The sequence below is a fragment of the Gorilla gorilla genome, chromosome 4, assembly GCF_029281585.2.
Source record: "Gorilla gorilla gorilla isolate KB3781 chromosome 4, NHGRI_mGorGor1-v2.1_pri, whole genome shotgun sequence".
NCBI lineage: Eukaryota > Metazoa > Chordata > Mammalia > Primates > Hominidae > Gorilla > Gorilla gorilla.
In genome coordinates this window covers 106,822,921-106,841,101 of record NC_073228.2, presented here as the reverse complement: position 1 = coordinate 106,841,101, position 18,181 = coordinate 106,822,921, and the positions used below count along the sequence as shown (strand labels likewise).

Sequence of the window (18,181 nt, the reverse complement as noted above, 5' to 3'; positions counted from 1 at the left end):
TAGATGTCCTAAAATAAATTCAGCTCTTGGATCCTATATTGTGATAATGATTTCATAAAATACTAACTCTGGTATTGGACTCTGCCTTGTTCAATTATGGAAGGCTGATGATCTAAATTATGACTATTCAAAAACTATCAAATGGTTTGTTATAGAATTAATTTTTCTTGAAAACTAAGGTTAAGACAAGACTCTGCCTTGTTCAATTATGGAAGGCTGATGATCTAAATTATGACTATTCAAAAACTATCAAATGGTTTGTTATAGAATTAATTTTTCTTGAAAACTAAGGTTTAAGACAAGTGTTTTTTATAACTTCTTATGCCTTTTGTTACTTTATTACCAATGATTATTCATCATAACCATTGGTGGTATTAATTGAGTACTTCCTAGGTTCCAGGTATCCTGATAAATGCTTATGTACATTATTTCATCTTTGTACAACTTTGTAAGGTAACTATTTTATCCCCACTTTTTTATGAGAAAACTGGTCTGGAGAGATTAAGTAACTTGCCCATGGTCATGTAGCTAGGAGCCTAATGGGAGAAAAACACAACCCGAAAAACTGACCCAGGTACTTTGAGGACTGGGCCTCTTCCTAACAGCAGATATCTCCTCCTCTGATCCTTCAGCTAATTTATACTGACTCTACTACCTACAATTTCATATGGACTCATTAATTGGACTTAAGCCAATTGCTAAAAGATCGTATTAAAGGTTATATTTTAATCTAACTATCCAAATTTCAGAGTCTCCAGATACTATTTTGTACTGTGATATTAACTAGGGGCAATATTTGGAACATAGACAATAATGTCAAAAATGGTAGAGAGCATTAAAAACAAAAAAACAAATACAGTGAAAAAAATCCCAATCAAACTCCTGAGGATAATTAGGCCAAACACTCTTTCAAAGGCAGGTTCCAAGTTCACGGGGCTCATTTTACTTGCCTCCAAAGGCCCTTGATTTTTTCCACCGAATAAATATGGCAATGGCCAGCAGGACAACCACCGGAATAACCAGAAGGGTTGTAATGAGAACAACAGGCACTCCCGAGCCTGGCTCTTTGATCAGTTTCTGTTTCTCTTGCATCTTCTGCAATTCTGAGGAGGTGGGTTTGTTCTCCATTTTGGTTTCAACAACTGCCTCGGCTTCTTCAGGGAAAGAAGAGTTCACAATATTCAACTGACTCAAAGATTTCAAAACCCCCTTACCCACCCCTACCCAGTCAAATCAATAACTGTTCACAAAGAACTTGTTGACTCCAGTGTACAGGGGGTTCATGTTTTAATACCTGAATCTACCAAACTGGCAGCAGGCATTGTGATTAGTTATTTCCACTGAATGGTTTTTCACCTTCAAATTAGTTTTCTTTTGTTCTACTTTTAATACGCTCTTTAGCTATAATTCCACAGAATATATATCCTTTTGTATTTTTCCAAAGGTAAAATTAATACGACAGTACTGTGTAGGGGAAAGAACTGGTGTGCATACTGGAATCAAACAAACCTGGGTACAAATCCCAATTCTCCTATATACTAGCCGTATAACTTTGGGCAAGTTACTTAAATTATCTGGGCCACAGTAACTTCATCTATAAAACTGTAATAATAGGATCTCCTTCATAAAACTGTTGGGTGTAAATGTCTGTCATAAAAAATGTATATAATAAGTGTTTGTTTCCTTGTATCTTTAGTTTAAAAATATTTTTCATGTTCAATTAATTATTGGTATTTCACATGGACAGCTGCACACATTAATGCTAGGATTACGAAAGAAAAAAGGAACCATGTCCTTTTCAGGCTCTTTTATATTGTTTTCAGCAAAATGTGAGTACAGACAGATGAACTGTATATCCTTTTGTTACTGATGAAAAGAACAACTATTATAATAACTAAAACTATTCTGTAACATTGGCAGGTACTGGGTAGGTATCAAGCCTAAAGTACTGTTTGGGAAATTGATGCAATGAAACTATATAAGCTGCTGCAGTGATCTTAATAACTAATGATATGAAAATGAGGTTGAGCCTTGAGACATCCTTGCCCTACAAGAAGCACATATGTGTATTTGTATAGAAACTCTAGTGTACAAAGGCTAGTAAGAATTTGCCCAGACTAAAAGTTACAACCACATTTGCAGGAAGACTCACAGGTCATACATTTCTGAAATTTCGACTTCTTGGAATGCCCTTCTGCCCTACAATACAGAATGCATTGTAAAGCCTCAAGAAGATTTTGACAAAATGGTAGGGATAACACAATCAGGAAAATCTTTGGTTAATGTTTAGTAGGTATAGATTCAGCTTAGTAGTTTACTGGATACTCCTCCAAATAAATGTTTCCCAAATCATTTAAGATGCTGTCAACATAATTTATAATACAAACAGATGGTAGGTTCCAACTCTTTGCTTCAACGTTCTGAGCCAGCCTCTTTGACAGTCTCAATGACATCTATTGAGTACTTACACCATTGTCAGGCATCGTTTCCTTTAATCATCACACCAAGCTTATGAGTAGGCACTATTATTATCATCACCATTTTGTAGATGACCTCATAGTCCTCCTTTCCTTCCCTGTACTATGGCTAAAGGGAGACCATCCTTTGTTTTCTTTTGTCCACTCAAGTGACTCTTGAAACTTGAAAGGGAGGGAAGGAAAGGAGTTGGTTCATAGACCTAGAAATGGTTCAAATATAACTTTTCTATGTCTAGTTTCTGAGGGGAATACAGATGTGCTTTCTATTCTTTCTGACCACTCATTTGTCTTTTTTTTTGGTTGCTATAGGAAAGATATACAAAATTGCTCTATATTTAAGCTTATTCTATATTTAAATAAGAAAATTGCAATAAATAGATCATGGGAGTAAAAAACACAGGCCAAAGATGTAGGTTGGCATTTAAGAACTTGTTTCTTTTGGAAGAAGGATTTGTTCTTGTTTGAAGGTGGGTATTACCAGAGTAGTTACTGCCTGTCATTTAGTAAGTTTATATGCACCTAATATACAATGGGTATACTAGGTCATATCTAGTTTCATGGATAAGGCAGAACCAGAATTGGGCAACATTAAATGGAAGGAACTGTGGATGATACAGGTGAAAGACTAAAAGAATCAGTTTAGCATTCACAGAAAGTAATGAGAATGAGGCAATGAACTTACTAAGATATAATACATACATAGCACTTTAGAAATTCTTGATTTTCACATCACTTCTGATATTTTGAGTGTTATCTACTAAAAATACTTGAACATTCCAACTTTTGGAACTGGCTGAAATATATTTAAGATTTAAAAGATGCTCTACATTTTTAAAAAGGAGGCTAAAAATTTAAAATGTTCCATTCTAAAGAAAATAAACAATATTGCTACTCTTCACAAGAGCATTTGTATGTGGGGTAAAATGCCTAAAACAATAGTTATAACTTAAGAGTCTAAGAATTCCACTGAAAGCCTGAAGAATAATCCAAACTCTGCCACTTTCACTCTTTATCCTAAATTCTTTTATTAAAAATCCCAGTAATTTGGAGCATCTATGATGAATGAAGAGTGAAGAAGCTCTAAGATTAGCCAGAACACTAGGTTTCTGGAAAACAGGAGGCACCTAGAATGACCATTCTTTTGTCATATAAAATGCCAGGTGTATTCTGGGTAGAATAAACATGCCTTAAAATCTTGTAAGAGTGCAAGCCCTTGTAGCATCTCTATAGATATTTGGAAACAAACAAATTTTCTAAAAGCTGATGTATGACAGTTTTTCTTCTTCTTTAAAGCAATGCATTTAGAAAGGGAGGTTAGCTACATTCCTGTGTGAGTGCACATATACACGTATGTGCAAATCTGTCTCCCCCTAACAGAAGAGAAGTCTAGAGACCACTTGGAATTGGAATAACTGGGACAGGAAGGGAAGGACATTCTTAATACAGCAATTGTATCCCAGTTCATCACAGACAGAACTGAAGGCTGAAGGCAAATGGCATACTAGGAAGTAACTGGTTACGGGACATGAAAAGTGCATATATCACCAATGAGATCATTCTTTTTTTCTTAATGTGTTTCCTTACAATGTGTTGCTTACCATAAGGCCTAAAAAGCTAACTGCACTAAAGAGGTTTTTTTATTTTTTAAAAGTTTTATTGAAAGTGATTGGCCATTATCATCTTTTATTGGGGGGGGGGTGGGCTTGGGGGTGAGAGCTATGCTTTGGTGAGATATTGGTATACCTGTTTTATCTCTAGTAACTTTATTAGAAAGTTTAATCCTTTTCACCAGTTTTTTTTATCATCTGAAATTATCTTATCCTTACAACTTCCTTAGAACACTGGTTCTGAAACCTTTTTAATAGTCATTATTTATATGACCATTCAGAGTAGGGATAAGTGTTATCAAAGGCAACTCAAATTTGGGGATTTAAAATTAACATGTAACTACAAGGCTATTAAGTCTGAAATTGTGTTTTCCCTTCTCTTTTATAAAGGGTGGTTTGAATTAAGCTTCAAGATATTGATAAAACATAAGATCTAGAGATCCAGCATGATTTACATTCCCTTTGTAATAAGAACATAATCTTAAAGGTTTAATGAGAGCCATATGGGTTCAAGGAAGAAGAGACAACTTCATTTGAGTTTGGGTTAACTATTAAAACTGGACTGTCAAGGCAAGACATTTCAATAAAATTTACTGTTTGAACTGCTGGTTTTGACCACAAACCACTTCCACAAAGTCGGAAGGTTTCTGACCAATTGGACTCAGTGGTGTGCACAGAGGAGAGAGGAAATGGCCTATATGACAGCATTATTCATCCGTCATTGACCGGCTAAGATGAGGTCAGTATGGCTAAGCTGTTTTCACCAGGCCAACCAGTACCACCTAGAATTTTTTGGTGAGATCTATTTAAACAGAAATGAGTTGAGATTATTTTAAAATTCTAGAGGTTTCAGAGTAAACTATAATCATTCCCAACCTGCAGTTCTTGGGAGAATTTATAGTGAATGAATTGGTGGTATCAGTCTCTCCTCAGCAGTATAGCAATAGTGGTTAAAAGTGCAGGCTTTGGTACCAAATAGATTTTGGTTTAAAGCTTGACTCTAAAATGTACTATCTTAGTTGGAATTCTGATCCTCAATTTCCTCATATGTAAAATGGGGATAATAGCAGTTATTACATGGTTGGCATAAGGATTAAATGTAATAATTTCTGTATAGCCCATTGTTTCTGCTCTGTAAGTGACAGCTACTATTAACAACATGATCTTTCCCAACGTCTTTATTCCAGGGCAAACAGAACTTACCAATAATTATATATATAGCAGAGACATAAAACTAGGTGGACAGGAACCTTCTTTAGTATATGAGTGTGATATGAATGCCACTTAGTAGTGTTACTTGGATCTCTACAAATGCCAAACAATTGCTATTTATTTTATAATATTTTATTACCCCTTGAGCTGGCTATATTTTCTTATCTGTCTGCATAAAATCCTTAAACTCCCCCTTGCTGTTGCTGCTTTTCATTTCTTTTCCAGCTGCTTTGATGAGAAAAGAAAACAAGTAAGCCTAGGTTTGTGTCTGAATGTCTAGGTGAATCATTTGTAAAGCAACTAATAATGGAATCCCCTTGCTACTTAAATATTAGGTAACATGAAAAACTCATAGCGAGTCCTTAACTGGAAATGACATGTCAAAACCCTGCAGATGTTAGAATGTACAAACATAAACTGATCCTAGGAAAGAAACAAAATAAGTTGACAGGGACTCCATATGAACCCAGTGGTTGCTTACCAATAGCTAAATCCCATTTCCTTAGTCCTGATATTATATACCAGTGATATACTTATTTGTATATGTGTTTATGTATGTAAATTTCCCCCCTCTCCTTATAAGGCCATAAGGTCAGGTACAGTCTCATTTCCCTTAGACCTGCTATAGTGCTTTACACACAAAAGGCCCTCAGTAAATCGTGGAAGCTGAATGGTACTAAGATAGAAGCTAAAGAAACAGCTAATCTTTCCATACCATTATAGCACTGACCCACCAAAGATATTTTTCACTCCTTTATATTAGGGCCTATTAAGAAAAGGTTTTTCCAATATGCCAAATCATATTTTTTTACTTGCCTGGGGTTAATGTACTCCCCAAAGTGGCTGACTTTTTTTCTTCTCGGAATATCTCTGGCTCACTAGTTACAGATTTTTTGTATCCTCAATCACTTGAAATCAGTAATTTGAGCTCATTATGACTGCTCCATTTATCAAAAAAAAAGAGAAGTGGCAACATACAAGTTTAAAGGCTCAGTACATAGCAGAAGTCACTGATAATTTACCAGATTACATTTTTAGCCTGGTAATTTTTTAAGTTGCAATCAAGGGCCATAAAAGAATTCAACACAGCCAGACTTTGGTTTTATAGTAATAAGAGGAATCTGACCAACCTTTGATTTCCTGGACCTCAATGCCAGCCTTTTTAACTGATCGATGTTCCAATTCTGTAACAGCACAAGGAGAGAGAAAAGTCAGAATCTCCAAAAAGAACATTTGAAAATTTAACTTTGATATTAATTTTACTCAGTAGAAAATATTTCCTTAATTCATCAAATGCATTATTATATTAGGAAAGAGTTCAATACAAACCACTAATTAGGTGGTCCATGAATCCTGGATAAAATCTCCTAGGGAAAGCTAAAATATTTCTAAGGACTTCATATTTACAATGAGCTATTTCTTGTGGAGTTCATAATATTGTATTATTTCTGAAAGACCAAGCAGATCTGCTTTCATGTGGACAATATCTTAGACTGATTACTAGTTCTGACATGTTGGGTTAGCAGTCTTCTAGTTGATGTTAATGGATTTGACCAGTTAACTACAAGGATGCAAATAAATGAGACACCGATTTAGTCTTCAGTGGCAGTCTTACTGTTCCAGATATACTGTTTTCCAGATTTACTGCACTCTGCGCTATGCAGAGGGCTTCTCTATTTTGAAGCTGAATGCCATATCTCTGTGCTTTTCCATCAGGAGACTACCAAAGTCACTTGGGAGGACTTTCTAAAATACACATAATATTCTTCTTCTTCTTTCTGTAGATCTTGAGTGGGGACTGGCCATGTGTATTTTAACAGTCCCCCCCGTAGGTAAATCTGACATGCATCTTCTGAGTTTCAAACCACTAGGGTGGTATAAAGCAGGGGTCCCCAAATCCCGGGCCATGGCCTGTTAGGAACTGGAACGCACAGCAGGAGGTGAGTGGCAGGTGAGTATAACCACCTGAGCTCTGCCTCCTGTCAGATCAGTGGTGTCATTAGATTCTCATAGGAGCCTGAACCCTTTTGTGAACTGCGCATGCAAGGGATCTAGGTTGCGTGCTCCTTGTGGAATAGTTTTATCCTGAAACCATTCCCTCTGCCCATGGTCTGTGGAAAAATTGTCTTCTATGAAACTGGTCCCTTAATGCCAAAAAGGCTGGGGATCACGGTATATAGGGCCTCAGATTGAAATATTAATGAGTTCAGGAATCATCTTCCTATCCATAAAATTAAGATATTGGCTAGATTTTCTTCTGAAGTCTTCTCCATCTTTCAAAGTATTTTTGCATTTGTTTTTGTTCTGAAAATCCACAGTTTAGTCATGCAGTTGGGGGTTATCCATCTATCTTTGCCTTCTTGTCTGACCCTGCCTTCTGGATCCTCTTTGACAATTCGGGTGGTGAGAGAGCCACATTTGCAAGGGAAATGTGAAGCTACTGCTGGAGTGGCATAGTCCATGGGCATCTCTGCTCACTCAACCCTAACTTGGTTCTTTTTACACAACTGCAAACGTTATTCAAAGGATAGTTCTGACTACAAAAGTTACCAAATTAATTGAGATCCAAGCCCTATATTGTATCTGATTATGTGTTTGGACTCCTGATTTTACTTTCCATTGCTGTAATTTGTTTTCTTGCCTTTTTATAATTTATGTTTTTCCTTTTATAATTAATATCTTTCTTCATCAAGTTTACATATCATTTTTTTGTCCTTTATCTAAAACTACCTGTTGAAGCTCCTGATACCTCAAATTTATCATCTCCAATTATTTTCCTTACTCTCACCTTCTCCTATTTCGGCCCTGCCATGTTTTAAAAGCATTTCTGGACACTGAAGTTGTTTGTGTCCTATCAAGCATTTGGTAGACTTCAATTTAAAAAATTTATTTGTTTTAGCATATTAGGGGTTAAAAGTTAGTCTGCTTTTTAGAGATGAAAATGATGTCCAAATTCCAATTAGAAAACTCCAAAACTAGTTGGCAGGATCCTGATGGAGCAAATCTATACTTAGACAACATTTTGAATTACATGAAAATATAGCAATTCAGTTATTTGGGAAAGCTGAAGTCCAAGCAGAAAATTCAAAGTGCTTCCTCTTTGAATATTTCCAAATATTCATATTTGGGATAATATGTCTCAAACAGATGCTGGTATCTCTAGATGCTCAGCAGCTACTGAGAGCTAAAGGGCCATATAGGGAATGAGGCTTTATGGAAAGAAGTTAGCCCCTCTGCTTTGCTAAAGCCCCCTCTCTCCTTCTGGAACTAAGCTGGAATTAACGTTGACTTTTAATGTAACAGACAGTACTTCAGGCATCAAGAATTTCCTGTGGAAACAAGGGGATAAGTGCCAGCAAAAAAATCGTTTCTTTCCACTTAATGGACACCAAATAGGTCTTTTAACAACTGCTTTATACTTTGATTCCTACTCTCATCAGTAAAAAGATAAGGAAATGCAAATGTTTTTGTTTCATACGCTTTTAAGCAATCAAACTGAGGGAAAATGTGAACAATAATACTGTGAAAACCATACTCTCAGTCAAGGTGAACTTCCACACGGTGTTGGTATGAGCATCTCCAATGTACACAGTCCCATCTTCAGATGCAACAATATCATGAGGCATATCAAAGTGCTGCCAAAATAAGAAGCTACACATTAGAGTGGTGAGCCTTTACTTGAATCCTTCATGAAAAGACAGAAAACGAAAGCAAAGCCCACAACAAAACAACAAAACATATTACTCAAACCAAAGCAAAATATTTCCTATTGAAGCAACCCTAGGCTGAAGGGAGTCATTCATTCATTCATTCATTCATTCATTGGGTACTGACTCTTCCAGGCATAATTCTAAACATTGGGAAATGCTAAGGAACCCCCACTACTGACTTTCAATTCTTTTAAGTGTGAAAATTTACAGGTATATTATTTTTTACAATACTGTTTACTTGGTGTTGCATTATCTGTCTAGTTATTTATATTGGTTTTTGCCTACATGTTTCTTCTACCTTTTAATAACTATCAAATTTGCTTTTTTAAATTTTTGTACAAGTAAAAAAGTCTAGGTATTAATTTTTATTATTCCCATCAAGCTATCATGTGCTACCTTAAAAACTATTTGTATATTATTGATAAGAAAAATCATTTCAGAGATTTGGGACATTTAATTTTTTGAAATGTACACTAAGAGATACGTAGCAATGTGGGGTTTTATACTCTTGAAGTCTTATGTTTGTGATGTTTTCAGTCAGCAAAGGAAAGAAATTGAGTGTTACCTCCAAGTACTTCCTGGGCTTTTGTCCCTACTTCAGATGCTCTGTATTTTAATATATCTTTCTCTATTTCAAATCATTGTCATCTCCATTATGAGGACACAAGAGACAGGGGAGATCCTTTTGTAACTTTCTTTTGGGGATCACCAAACTAGTTATTGGAAGAGAAGCCTTAAATTGTTGTGCTGCTGACATTTCCATTGTCTCTGGAAGCCTCCAAAGGTGCCCTGGGTCTGGCAGTTGGCAGGATATAGATAACATCTTTCACCTTTAAGGCCAGAAGGCCTGCCTGGATACACAGTTATCAAAAATATGACTAGTGAGTATCCAGACCATGGGCTTATCAGCCAGCATTTGCCTAACCCTGATGTGCTGAGTTCAAAGGGTACTAATGAGACAAACTACTGTTCCTAGCTCAGTTTAGGCGGGGCAGAAGAATACATGCTCTGGAGATATTATCGTACTTTAGAAATCATCAAGTTTATCACACTGAAAAGAAAAATGAGATAGCCATGCCAAGGAGGCTCATTTTTTTTCATACTTTCAAATAAGCTGTGACAAATGTGTAGAGGAAAACACAGAGCCAGAAATCAAAATGCTGCCTTGCTGAAATCCTGCGGGCTTGTCATTAAATGTTCATCTTTTTTGGGAGGTTCAGTTAATGGATGGCAAAAGACTACCAAATGATAGGCCACTCTTGTTCTATACCGTACTATGTTCTTAGAAATTTCTTTGTAAAACATATGGTTGTAGAATACTTCATATTTTCTGATAGGAAAAATATAATGATGGGGGAATAAAGGTGAGGAGGGAATGTGTAAACTATTCACTGGCTAAGAACTTTGCTTTAAATAAATCACAATATGTCATAAATTCAAGGCAACAACAATAATAAACCTTTATTAGTGGCTCTCAAGTGAGAGAGCCACTAATCTGTATTTATAGCAGAACCTTGGTCCCATTGATCCATGAAGCCAAGGGTTCTGCTAGAAATACAGTACTTTGGGGCCACTATAGGAACTCAGGGGGAGGCTTGGTAGATGGGACTCTGTCTTCTTGCTCATTATGAAGACTCATTATGTCTTCTTGCAATCAGAAGAACTCAGTTGTAATCTTTTCAATGAACTGTTCTAGTGCTTTGTGTCATTTGAAACAAAATTATGTGGTTAAATTTTAGGACCAAGCTTTAGTATTTTTAGAGCTACACAGACATAAAGATCTTCTAATCTAGCCTTTGCAGACTCTTCTTTTGAGGTACCCCCAGCAAAATAAAATCAACATGACAGAAGCATGATAATATCTTCACCAGGCATCTGGTGACAAAGCCTGGAGCAAACTGCCTTCAAAATCTTGTATTTTATTTTAAAAACTCGTAAGGAAATTTGTGTTCTACTCCATAGCATAACAATGTTTGCTTCAACATAGTAAGTTTAAATCTACTTAATATTAAGTAAAACAGTTCTTCTAAGTTGCACAATGTTTATGTTGTGGCTTAATATAGCCCTTGGCATACCAATGTGTACTTCAGGAATGAAAAGGTTAAGCAGCACATTTCAAAGTCAGAAAGACCTAGGTTTGAGATCCACATATGCTACTCCATGCAGCTTGAACAAGTAATTTAACTTAAGTGAACTTTTCAGCTCAAGTATTGTCATTTTAATCATCACTGTGAAGGTTGGAAAAATGACATAAATCTGGGCTCACTTTTTTTTCTTTTGGTATGGAAGGATGGGGATCATTCTCTTTCTTTTCCATATGAGCTGCCACACAGAAGACGACAAAAAAAAAAAATGCCTGTCTGAAGGGTGTGTATAAAAGCAGATAATGAGGGACCACAAGTCTGTCCTTTGATTACAGGGGGAATGACTTGGGGAATGACAATGTGTATTTTTCTCTCACAGCTTTTTGATAGCATTTGATAGAACCATTTTCTTTATTGTCCTACTGTCTAAGCTTCCCTGCACAGACATAAAAACAGAGTCCCTACATTCAGATGGAAACATCTCTAAAGAATGTAATAGTAGAAGACGGAGAACTGAAATGTAAAGGAGATAAGGAGTGGGTATGCACAAACAGAAGCACAACCCCCTTATGTAAAACTTGACCTTCATCGTGAAGAGGAATCTCTTTTTACACAGGAGTCAACAGACCATATTATTTCCTTCACCCAAAATTAATCTTTGTGATAATAATCTATTTAATGAAAATTCTGAGAGATTTATAAACTGATTTCAGTTTACTGTGTCAACACAGAATATATTTCTATGTTTTGGTGTAATATCAAGTCTTGTTTACTGAAAGGAAAAGCAAACTTCATCTTGGAGTGAGACTCTTTTCAAGTTTGCTGAATTGACCCACATATTGTGACTCATTCTTTGCCTAACATCTGATGAAAGCACAGTGCTTTGGAAATTTTAATTGAGAACTCTTCAGATTTTTATGAGGTTAAGGCTCATTTAGCCTCTTGCTTAGCACTTAGTTTTGATTTCTAGATGCATATTTAAATTAAAAGTTAATATCCTGGTTGACACAGTACATTATCATTAAAAGAATGAGCAAGGCAAACACTCCACTAATACAAAGCAAAGAACTGAAAGAAAGTTAAGCATCTCACTTCCTTTACCAACAGATATGAGGAAGTTAGTTCAAAGGGGCACAACAATGAAGACTGGATAATCAATAAGGATCTGAAACACTATGGAATAAAATATTTATTATCAGTGTAATGAATTTCTTTCTGCAGGGTTGCTATGCTTTGAGATTTCATTGCCTATTGCTTTTCTGGTGAAATATTTCTAGAAAAATCTTATTTGTTTATATAAATAGAAACCTAAAGAAAGGAATGTATACTGGAATCTTTAGTTTAGATTCATTTTGGTTATATTCAGATCCTGTTACTATGGCTTAAAGCTCCAGTGAAGAAAAGGCTGTGTCTCTTTCACCCTTTTACCCTTATTCACCTTTATACCCTTAGTACCTAGCATAATGCCTGATACAGAGTAAGTATTTAATGCATATCTCTGGAATAAAATTTGATAAACACCAGACTAGCTGTCAGTATTAGACTAATTTCTATTAATAAAACATTGAAGCATTTTACTTTTACCACTGTTACTCAACATAGTACTGGAAGTCTTAGCTAGAGCAATCAGACAAGAAAAAGAAATAAAGGACATCAAATTGGAAAGGAAGGAGTCAAATTATCCTTGTTTGCAGATGATATAATCTGATATTTGGAAAATCCTAAAGACTCTACCAAAAAAACTATTAGAAGTCATAAATTCAGTAAAGTTGCAGGATACAAAATCAACATAAAATATCAGTAGCATTTTTATATGCCAATGTGAACAATCTGAAAAAGAAATAGAAAATGTAATCCTATTTACAATAGCCAAAAATATTTTTAAATACCTAGGAATTAACCAAAGAAGCGAAAGATCTCTACAACGAAAACTATAAAATGCTGATGAGAAAAACTGAAGAGGACACACACAAGAAGGGAAGATACTCCATGTTCATGGATTGGAAGAATCAGTATTGTTAAAATAGCCATATACCCAAAGCAATCTGCAGATTCAGTGCAATCAGTATCCAAATATCAATATTCTTCACAGTAATGAAAAAAATTCTAAAATTTATATGAAATCACAAAAGACCCAGAATAGTCAAAACTAACCTGAGCAAAAAGAACAAAACTGGAGGAGTCATATTACCTGACTTCAAATTATACTACAGAGTTATGTAACCAAAACAGCATGGTACTGCCATAAAAACAGACACATAGACCAATGGAATCGCATAGAGAACCCAGAAAAAAATCCACACACCTACAGTAAACTCATTTTTTTTTTTTTTTTTTTTTTTTGAGGCAGAGTCTTGCTCTGTTCCCCAGGCTGGAGTGCAGTGGCACGATCTTGGCTCACTGCAAGCTCTGTCTCCCGGGTTCACGCCATTCTCCTGCCTCAGCCTCCAGAGTAGCTGGGACTACATGTGCCCACCACCACGCCTGGCTAATTTTTTTTGTATTTTTAATAGATACAGGGTTTCACTGTGTTAGCCAGGATGGTCTCGATCTCCTGACCTCATGATACGCCCGTCTCAGCCTGCCAAAGTGCTGGGATTACAGGCGTGAGCCACCGCACCTGGCCCAGTGAACTCATTTTTCACAAAGTTTCCAAGAACATACAGTGGGGAAAGAACAGTCTTTTCAATAAATGGTGCTGGGAAAACTGGATATCCACATGCAGAAGAATGATACTTGATCCCTATCTCTCACTTTACACAAAAATCAAGTCAAAATGGATTAAAGGCTTAAATCTAAGACCTCAAACTGTGAAGTTACCACAAGAAAACATTGGGGAAACACTTCAGGACATCTGTCTGGGCAAAATTTTTTTTGAGTAGTACCCCACAAGCACAGGCAACCAATGCAAAAATCAACAAATGGGATCACATCAAGTTAAAAAGTGTCTGCACAGCAAAGGAAACAATCAACCACGTGAAGAGACGACCCACAGAATGAGGAAAAAAAATTGCAAACTACCCATCTAACAAGGGATTAACAACCACAATATATAAGGAGCTCAAACAACTCTATAGTAAAAAGCCTAATAATCCAATTTAAAAAATGGGCAAAAGATTTGAATAGACATTTTTCAAAAGAAGACATACAAATGGCAAACAGACATATGGAAAAGTGCTCAACATCATTGATCATCAGAGGAATGCAAATCGAAACTACAATAAGATATCATCTAACACCAGTTAAAATGACTTTCATCTAAAAGTCAGGTGATAACAAATGCTGATGAGGATGTGGAGAAAAGGGAACCCTTGTATACTGTTGGTGGGAATGTAAATTAGTAAAACTATATAGCACAGTTTGGAGATTCCTCAAAAAACTAAAAGTAGAGCTATCATACAAGCCAGAAATCCCATTGCTGGTTATATGCCAAAAAGAAAGGAAATTAGTATATCAAAGAGCTAAATAAACTCCCACGTTTGTTGCAGCACTGTTCACAATAGCCAAGATTTGGAAGCAACCTGAGTCCATCAACAGATAAATGGATAAAGAAAATGTGGTACATATATACAATGGAGTATTATTCAGCCACAAAAAGAATAAGACTCTGTCATTTGCAATAACATGGATGGAACTGGAGATTATTATAGATGAAATAAGCCAGGCACAGAAAGACAAACATGACATGTTCTCAATTATTTGTGGGATCCAAAAATCAAAACAATTGAACTCATAGATATATGGTACAGAAGGATGGTTACCAGAGCCTGGGAAGGGTATGGGACAGAGTGTGTGTGTGTGTGTGTGTGTGTGTGTGTGTGTGTGTTTGTGTGTGTGTATGTGTGTGTGGCGGGGGGTTAGGTGGCGGTGGTTAATCAGGATGATGGTTATTCATTCTGATTTTAAAAAATCAAAATAAAAAACAAATATTTTTATTTTGCAGGTTTTACTTGCCACATGGCTTGAGTATAGATAAAGATGGGAATTATTGGGTCACAGACGTGGCTCTCCATCAGGTAGTCTTCCTTTTGGTAATATTCAAATTAGAAGCTAACAGAGTTATGCTTTTGAAGAGCTCTGGAGTTGTAAGGGTTTTTTGTTTGTTTGTTTTTTCTTCTGTCACCCAGTAAGTTATAACAAGAAAATAGAGATTTAAAAAAATCAGAATGAATAAGACCTAGTATTTGATAGCACAACAGTGGGACTATACTCAATAATAATTTAATTGTACATTTTAATATAACTGAAAGTGTAAATTGGATTGTTGTAACACAAAGAATAAATGCTTGAGGGGATGGATACCCAATTTTCTATGATGTGATTATTATTATTTTAGCACATTGCATACCTGTGCTAAAATATCTCATGTACCCCATAAATACAAACATGTACTGTGTAACCACAAAAATTAAAAATTAAAATTTAATTAAAAATATAATATTGAGGCATTTTAAAGTTTTTTTTAATTAGCAAATCTGGTATCTTAAAAATAATATAACATTATAAGTGTCAAGATATAAACTTGGTTCAGTAGCTGATGATAGTTGTATTTTGATCCAATTAAAACCAATGAATCTTTACATGTTTTGAAGAATAACACTTATTTGTAGCATTTTAGCCGGTTGAATTTTCTAAATTTCATATACTCCAAGCACATTCATACAGTGTAGAGAACATTCTGATCACTCTGGCAATCATACTGCAGAGAAAGTACACTGAGAAGACAGAAGGGCCACGGGCACACTGAACACAGTTGCTGTGTTTATAAAAAGCACGTTAGAATAAACAGTGGGAAAACACTTTTGAAGCCAAAAGTAGCTTTTAGTTTCTTAACTAAACCAAATCTTTAGAACTTGAATAAATTCCAGGAAGTGCTATTTTCAAGTCTTGTTGCTTAGCACAGTCATAGCAATAAAGAAAGCAAACAAGATGTCTGTTGGGTCTAAAAGAACTTTAAGAGTACACTTAACATGTTGTGATGTTTTCTCTACTTGGATGAAACCAGAAAGCGACTGATTTATTTTTTGTATTCTAACTATAGTGAATTTAAAAACCTGCCATCATATGCAGGTGCAGTTCTACTAAGAACCTTAGAACTGCACACGTGCTAATTTGCATCTGAAGAAATTGATCTAGGAATAGACAAGGACATTTATTCTAAATAAAATATAAAATAAAAAATAAAATAGAACACTCCCATCAACCTTGCTAAGAAAGTTATCACATCTTCTTAAAAGTTTTTCTAAAGCTATTCAAGTACAGATTGAATGCCAAGATTTATATTTTAGTTTTCTTCTCATGAAAATTGAAACCTAGACAATGTGTGTAAATACCTTGCGCACTGGCTTGAAGATGTCCATAATTTCCCCATTGGAAAAGTTCATCACAAATCCTTGTACAGGTTCTTGGTCCCCAAAATGAGGCTTCCCATTCACTGCAAAGAGCAAGCCTGCAACAGCAAATCCAGTTAACCTTTCTTTAAAATATGGGTAAGAATGGACTTCTAATATATCCATGTATATTATGCAAAGAATAAATTTAGGGTCAACCTGGTCCCTACAATTGGCAACAAAAGTAGAATATAAAATACTTAGTGTCTCCTCCTGAGTAACCAGATCAGTGGCAAACTGGTTAGAGGACTAACCTCCTTGTAACAGGAAAATCGGGAACTGAAATGTGTGTTCTACTTGGAAAACCAGTAGAAATCAGAAATACATAGATATTGATATATAGATATAATACACATATATAGCTATTACAGGCGTCCTAAATAGGAATTAGGGAAAGTCAGGTTATTTAGGCCAATAATTTTGGAGTCTCAGATCTTTTAAAAAATAAGTAATATTTGCCATAGCTACATGGAGAATCCAAGAGAAAATCAAAGAAAATAAGTGAAGTTACAGTCTATATAGAACAATCTGATTTTAAACAACTGGAATTTGAAAATGTGAGATGTATATTTCAGATTATCAAAGACATATTTTCCTTAATTAAAAAAGACCATCTTTTTAATTTTCACACCATGAATACTTTTTGTAGTAAAATTATATTTCTTAACACAATACTGTTTATTCAGAACAATGAAAATGGTGATGTTTACATTAAATAAACAATTCAGATGATTGAACCACTACATTTTCAAAGAATTAAAACATAATAAATTATACACAATGCTAAGCCACCATTGAAGATATTTTCATCATTCTTGAAGGATTATAGTTTTCTAGGATGTACTATAAAAAACACTATAAACATCAATTACTATTGTGCAAAATTATAGAGAAAATTATCTTTTGCTTAGATTCTGTTCTTAACCATATTCCTTCTCAACTGATAATTTTCTTCTTATATTTAATTTATTTTTGTTTATTATGAACTTGATCACCCTCTTAATTAAGTAAAGGGTCCTGACAAATTTTTCTTTAAATGTGCAGTAAACCAACCTAAAGAATGATAGTTGTAAGAACCTCTTATTACTTTTTCTTTATTCCTTGAGGAAGCCAAATTTGCTCTCTATCAATCACCTGAGTCCCTTGATTTTATGTCCTAAATAAGTTGGGGGGCTGCTTGGTCCAGATAGTAGCCATATGCAACTTATAAGAAACATAAATATTACAGTAATACCTATAAATAGTCAATGCTGCTTCAATACAGGTATAGATGATTTTATTAAAATATATTGTGCCCTTTAATTGTGAATTTTTCAAAAATTCCTCGTTATTGATCTCATTTCACTCCGTTGTGAAAAGAGCACATTTTAAATGTTTTCACCATAAAACATAAGTATGTGAGGTGATGGGTTTGCTAATTAGCCTTACTTAGTCATTCCACATTGTAAACATACATCAAAATATCACATTGTACTCTACAAATATATACAATTACTATGTCAATTACAATTTTAAAAAATGTAATTGTATGTAAATTTCAGAAATATATTTTCATTATTTAAAGAAAATATGGTAGTTGTTTTGTAATGTAAGTTATATGTATTTTATTTTATTAGTCTGAATTATTTTTCAGATTTTCTTAGAGTCAAGAAAATCTATTTTGAAAATGAAAAAAAAGTTCAAGATTTTATTGATTATTTA

At 34.9% G+C, this 18,181-nt stretch overlaps 1 protein-coding gene across 16 annotated transcripts in view; it reads right to left on the bottom strand.

Annotated features, from left to right (window-relative positions):
* Positions 1–18,181, bottom strand: part of PAM (peptidylglycine alpha-amidating monooxygenase) — a 277,732-nt gene that overhangs the window by 3,564 nt on the left and 255,987 nt on the right. For 6 of the 16 annotated variants that reach the window (XM_004042318.5, XM_055387323.2, XM_055387319.2 and 3 more), the window contains 4 exons: positions 16,424–16,539; positions 8,832–8,931; positions 6,427–6,480; positions 951–1,154 (listed from right to left, as the gene is read on the bottom strand). In XM_004042318.5, the coding sequence (XP_004042366.1) occupies positions 951–1,154; positions 6,427–6,480; positions 8,832–8,931; positions 16,424–16,539 (474 nt within the window). The remainder of the gene's footprint in view (positions 1–950; positions 1,155–6,426; positions 6,481–8,831; positions 8,932–16,423; positions 16,540–18,181) is intronic. The other 10 variants (XM_019027795.4, XM_019027796.4, XM_063706678.1 and 7 more) reach the window with 2 other exon arrangements.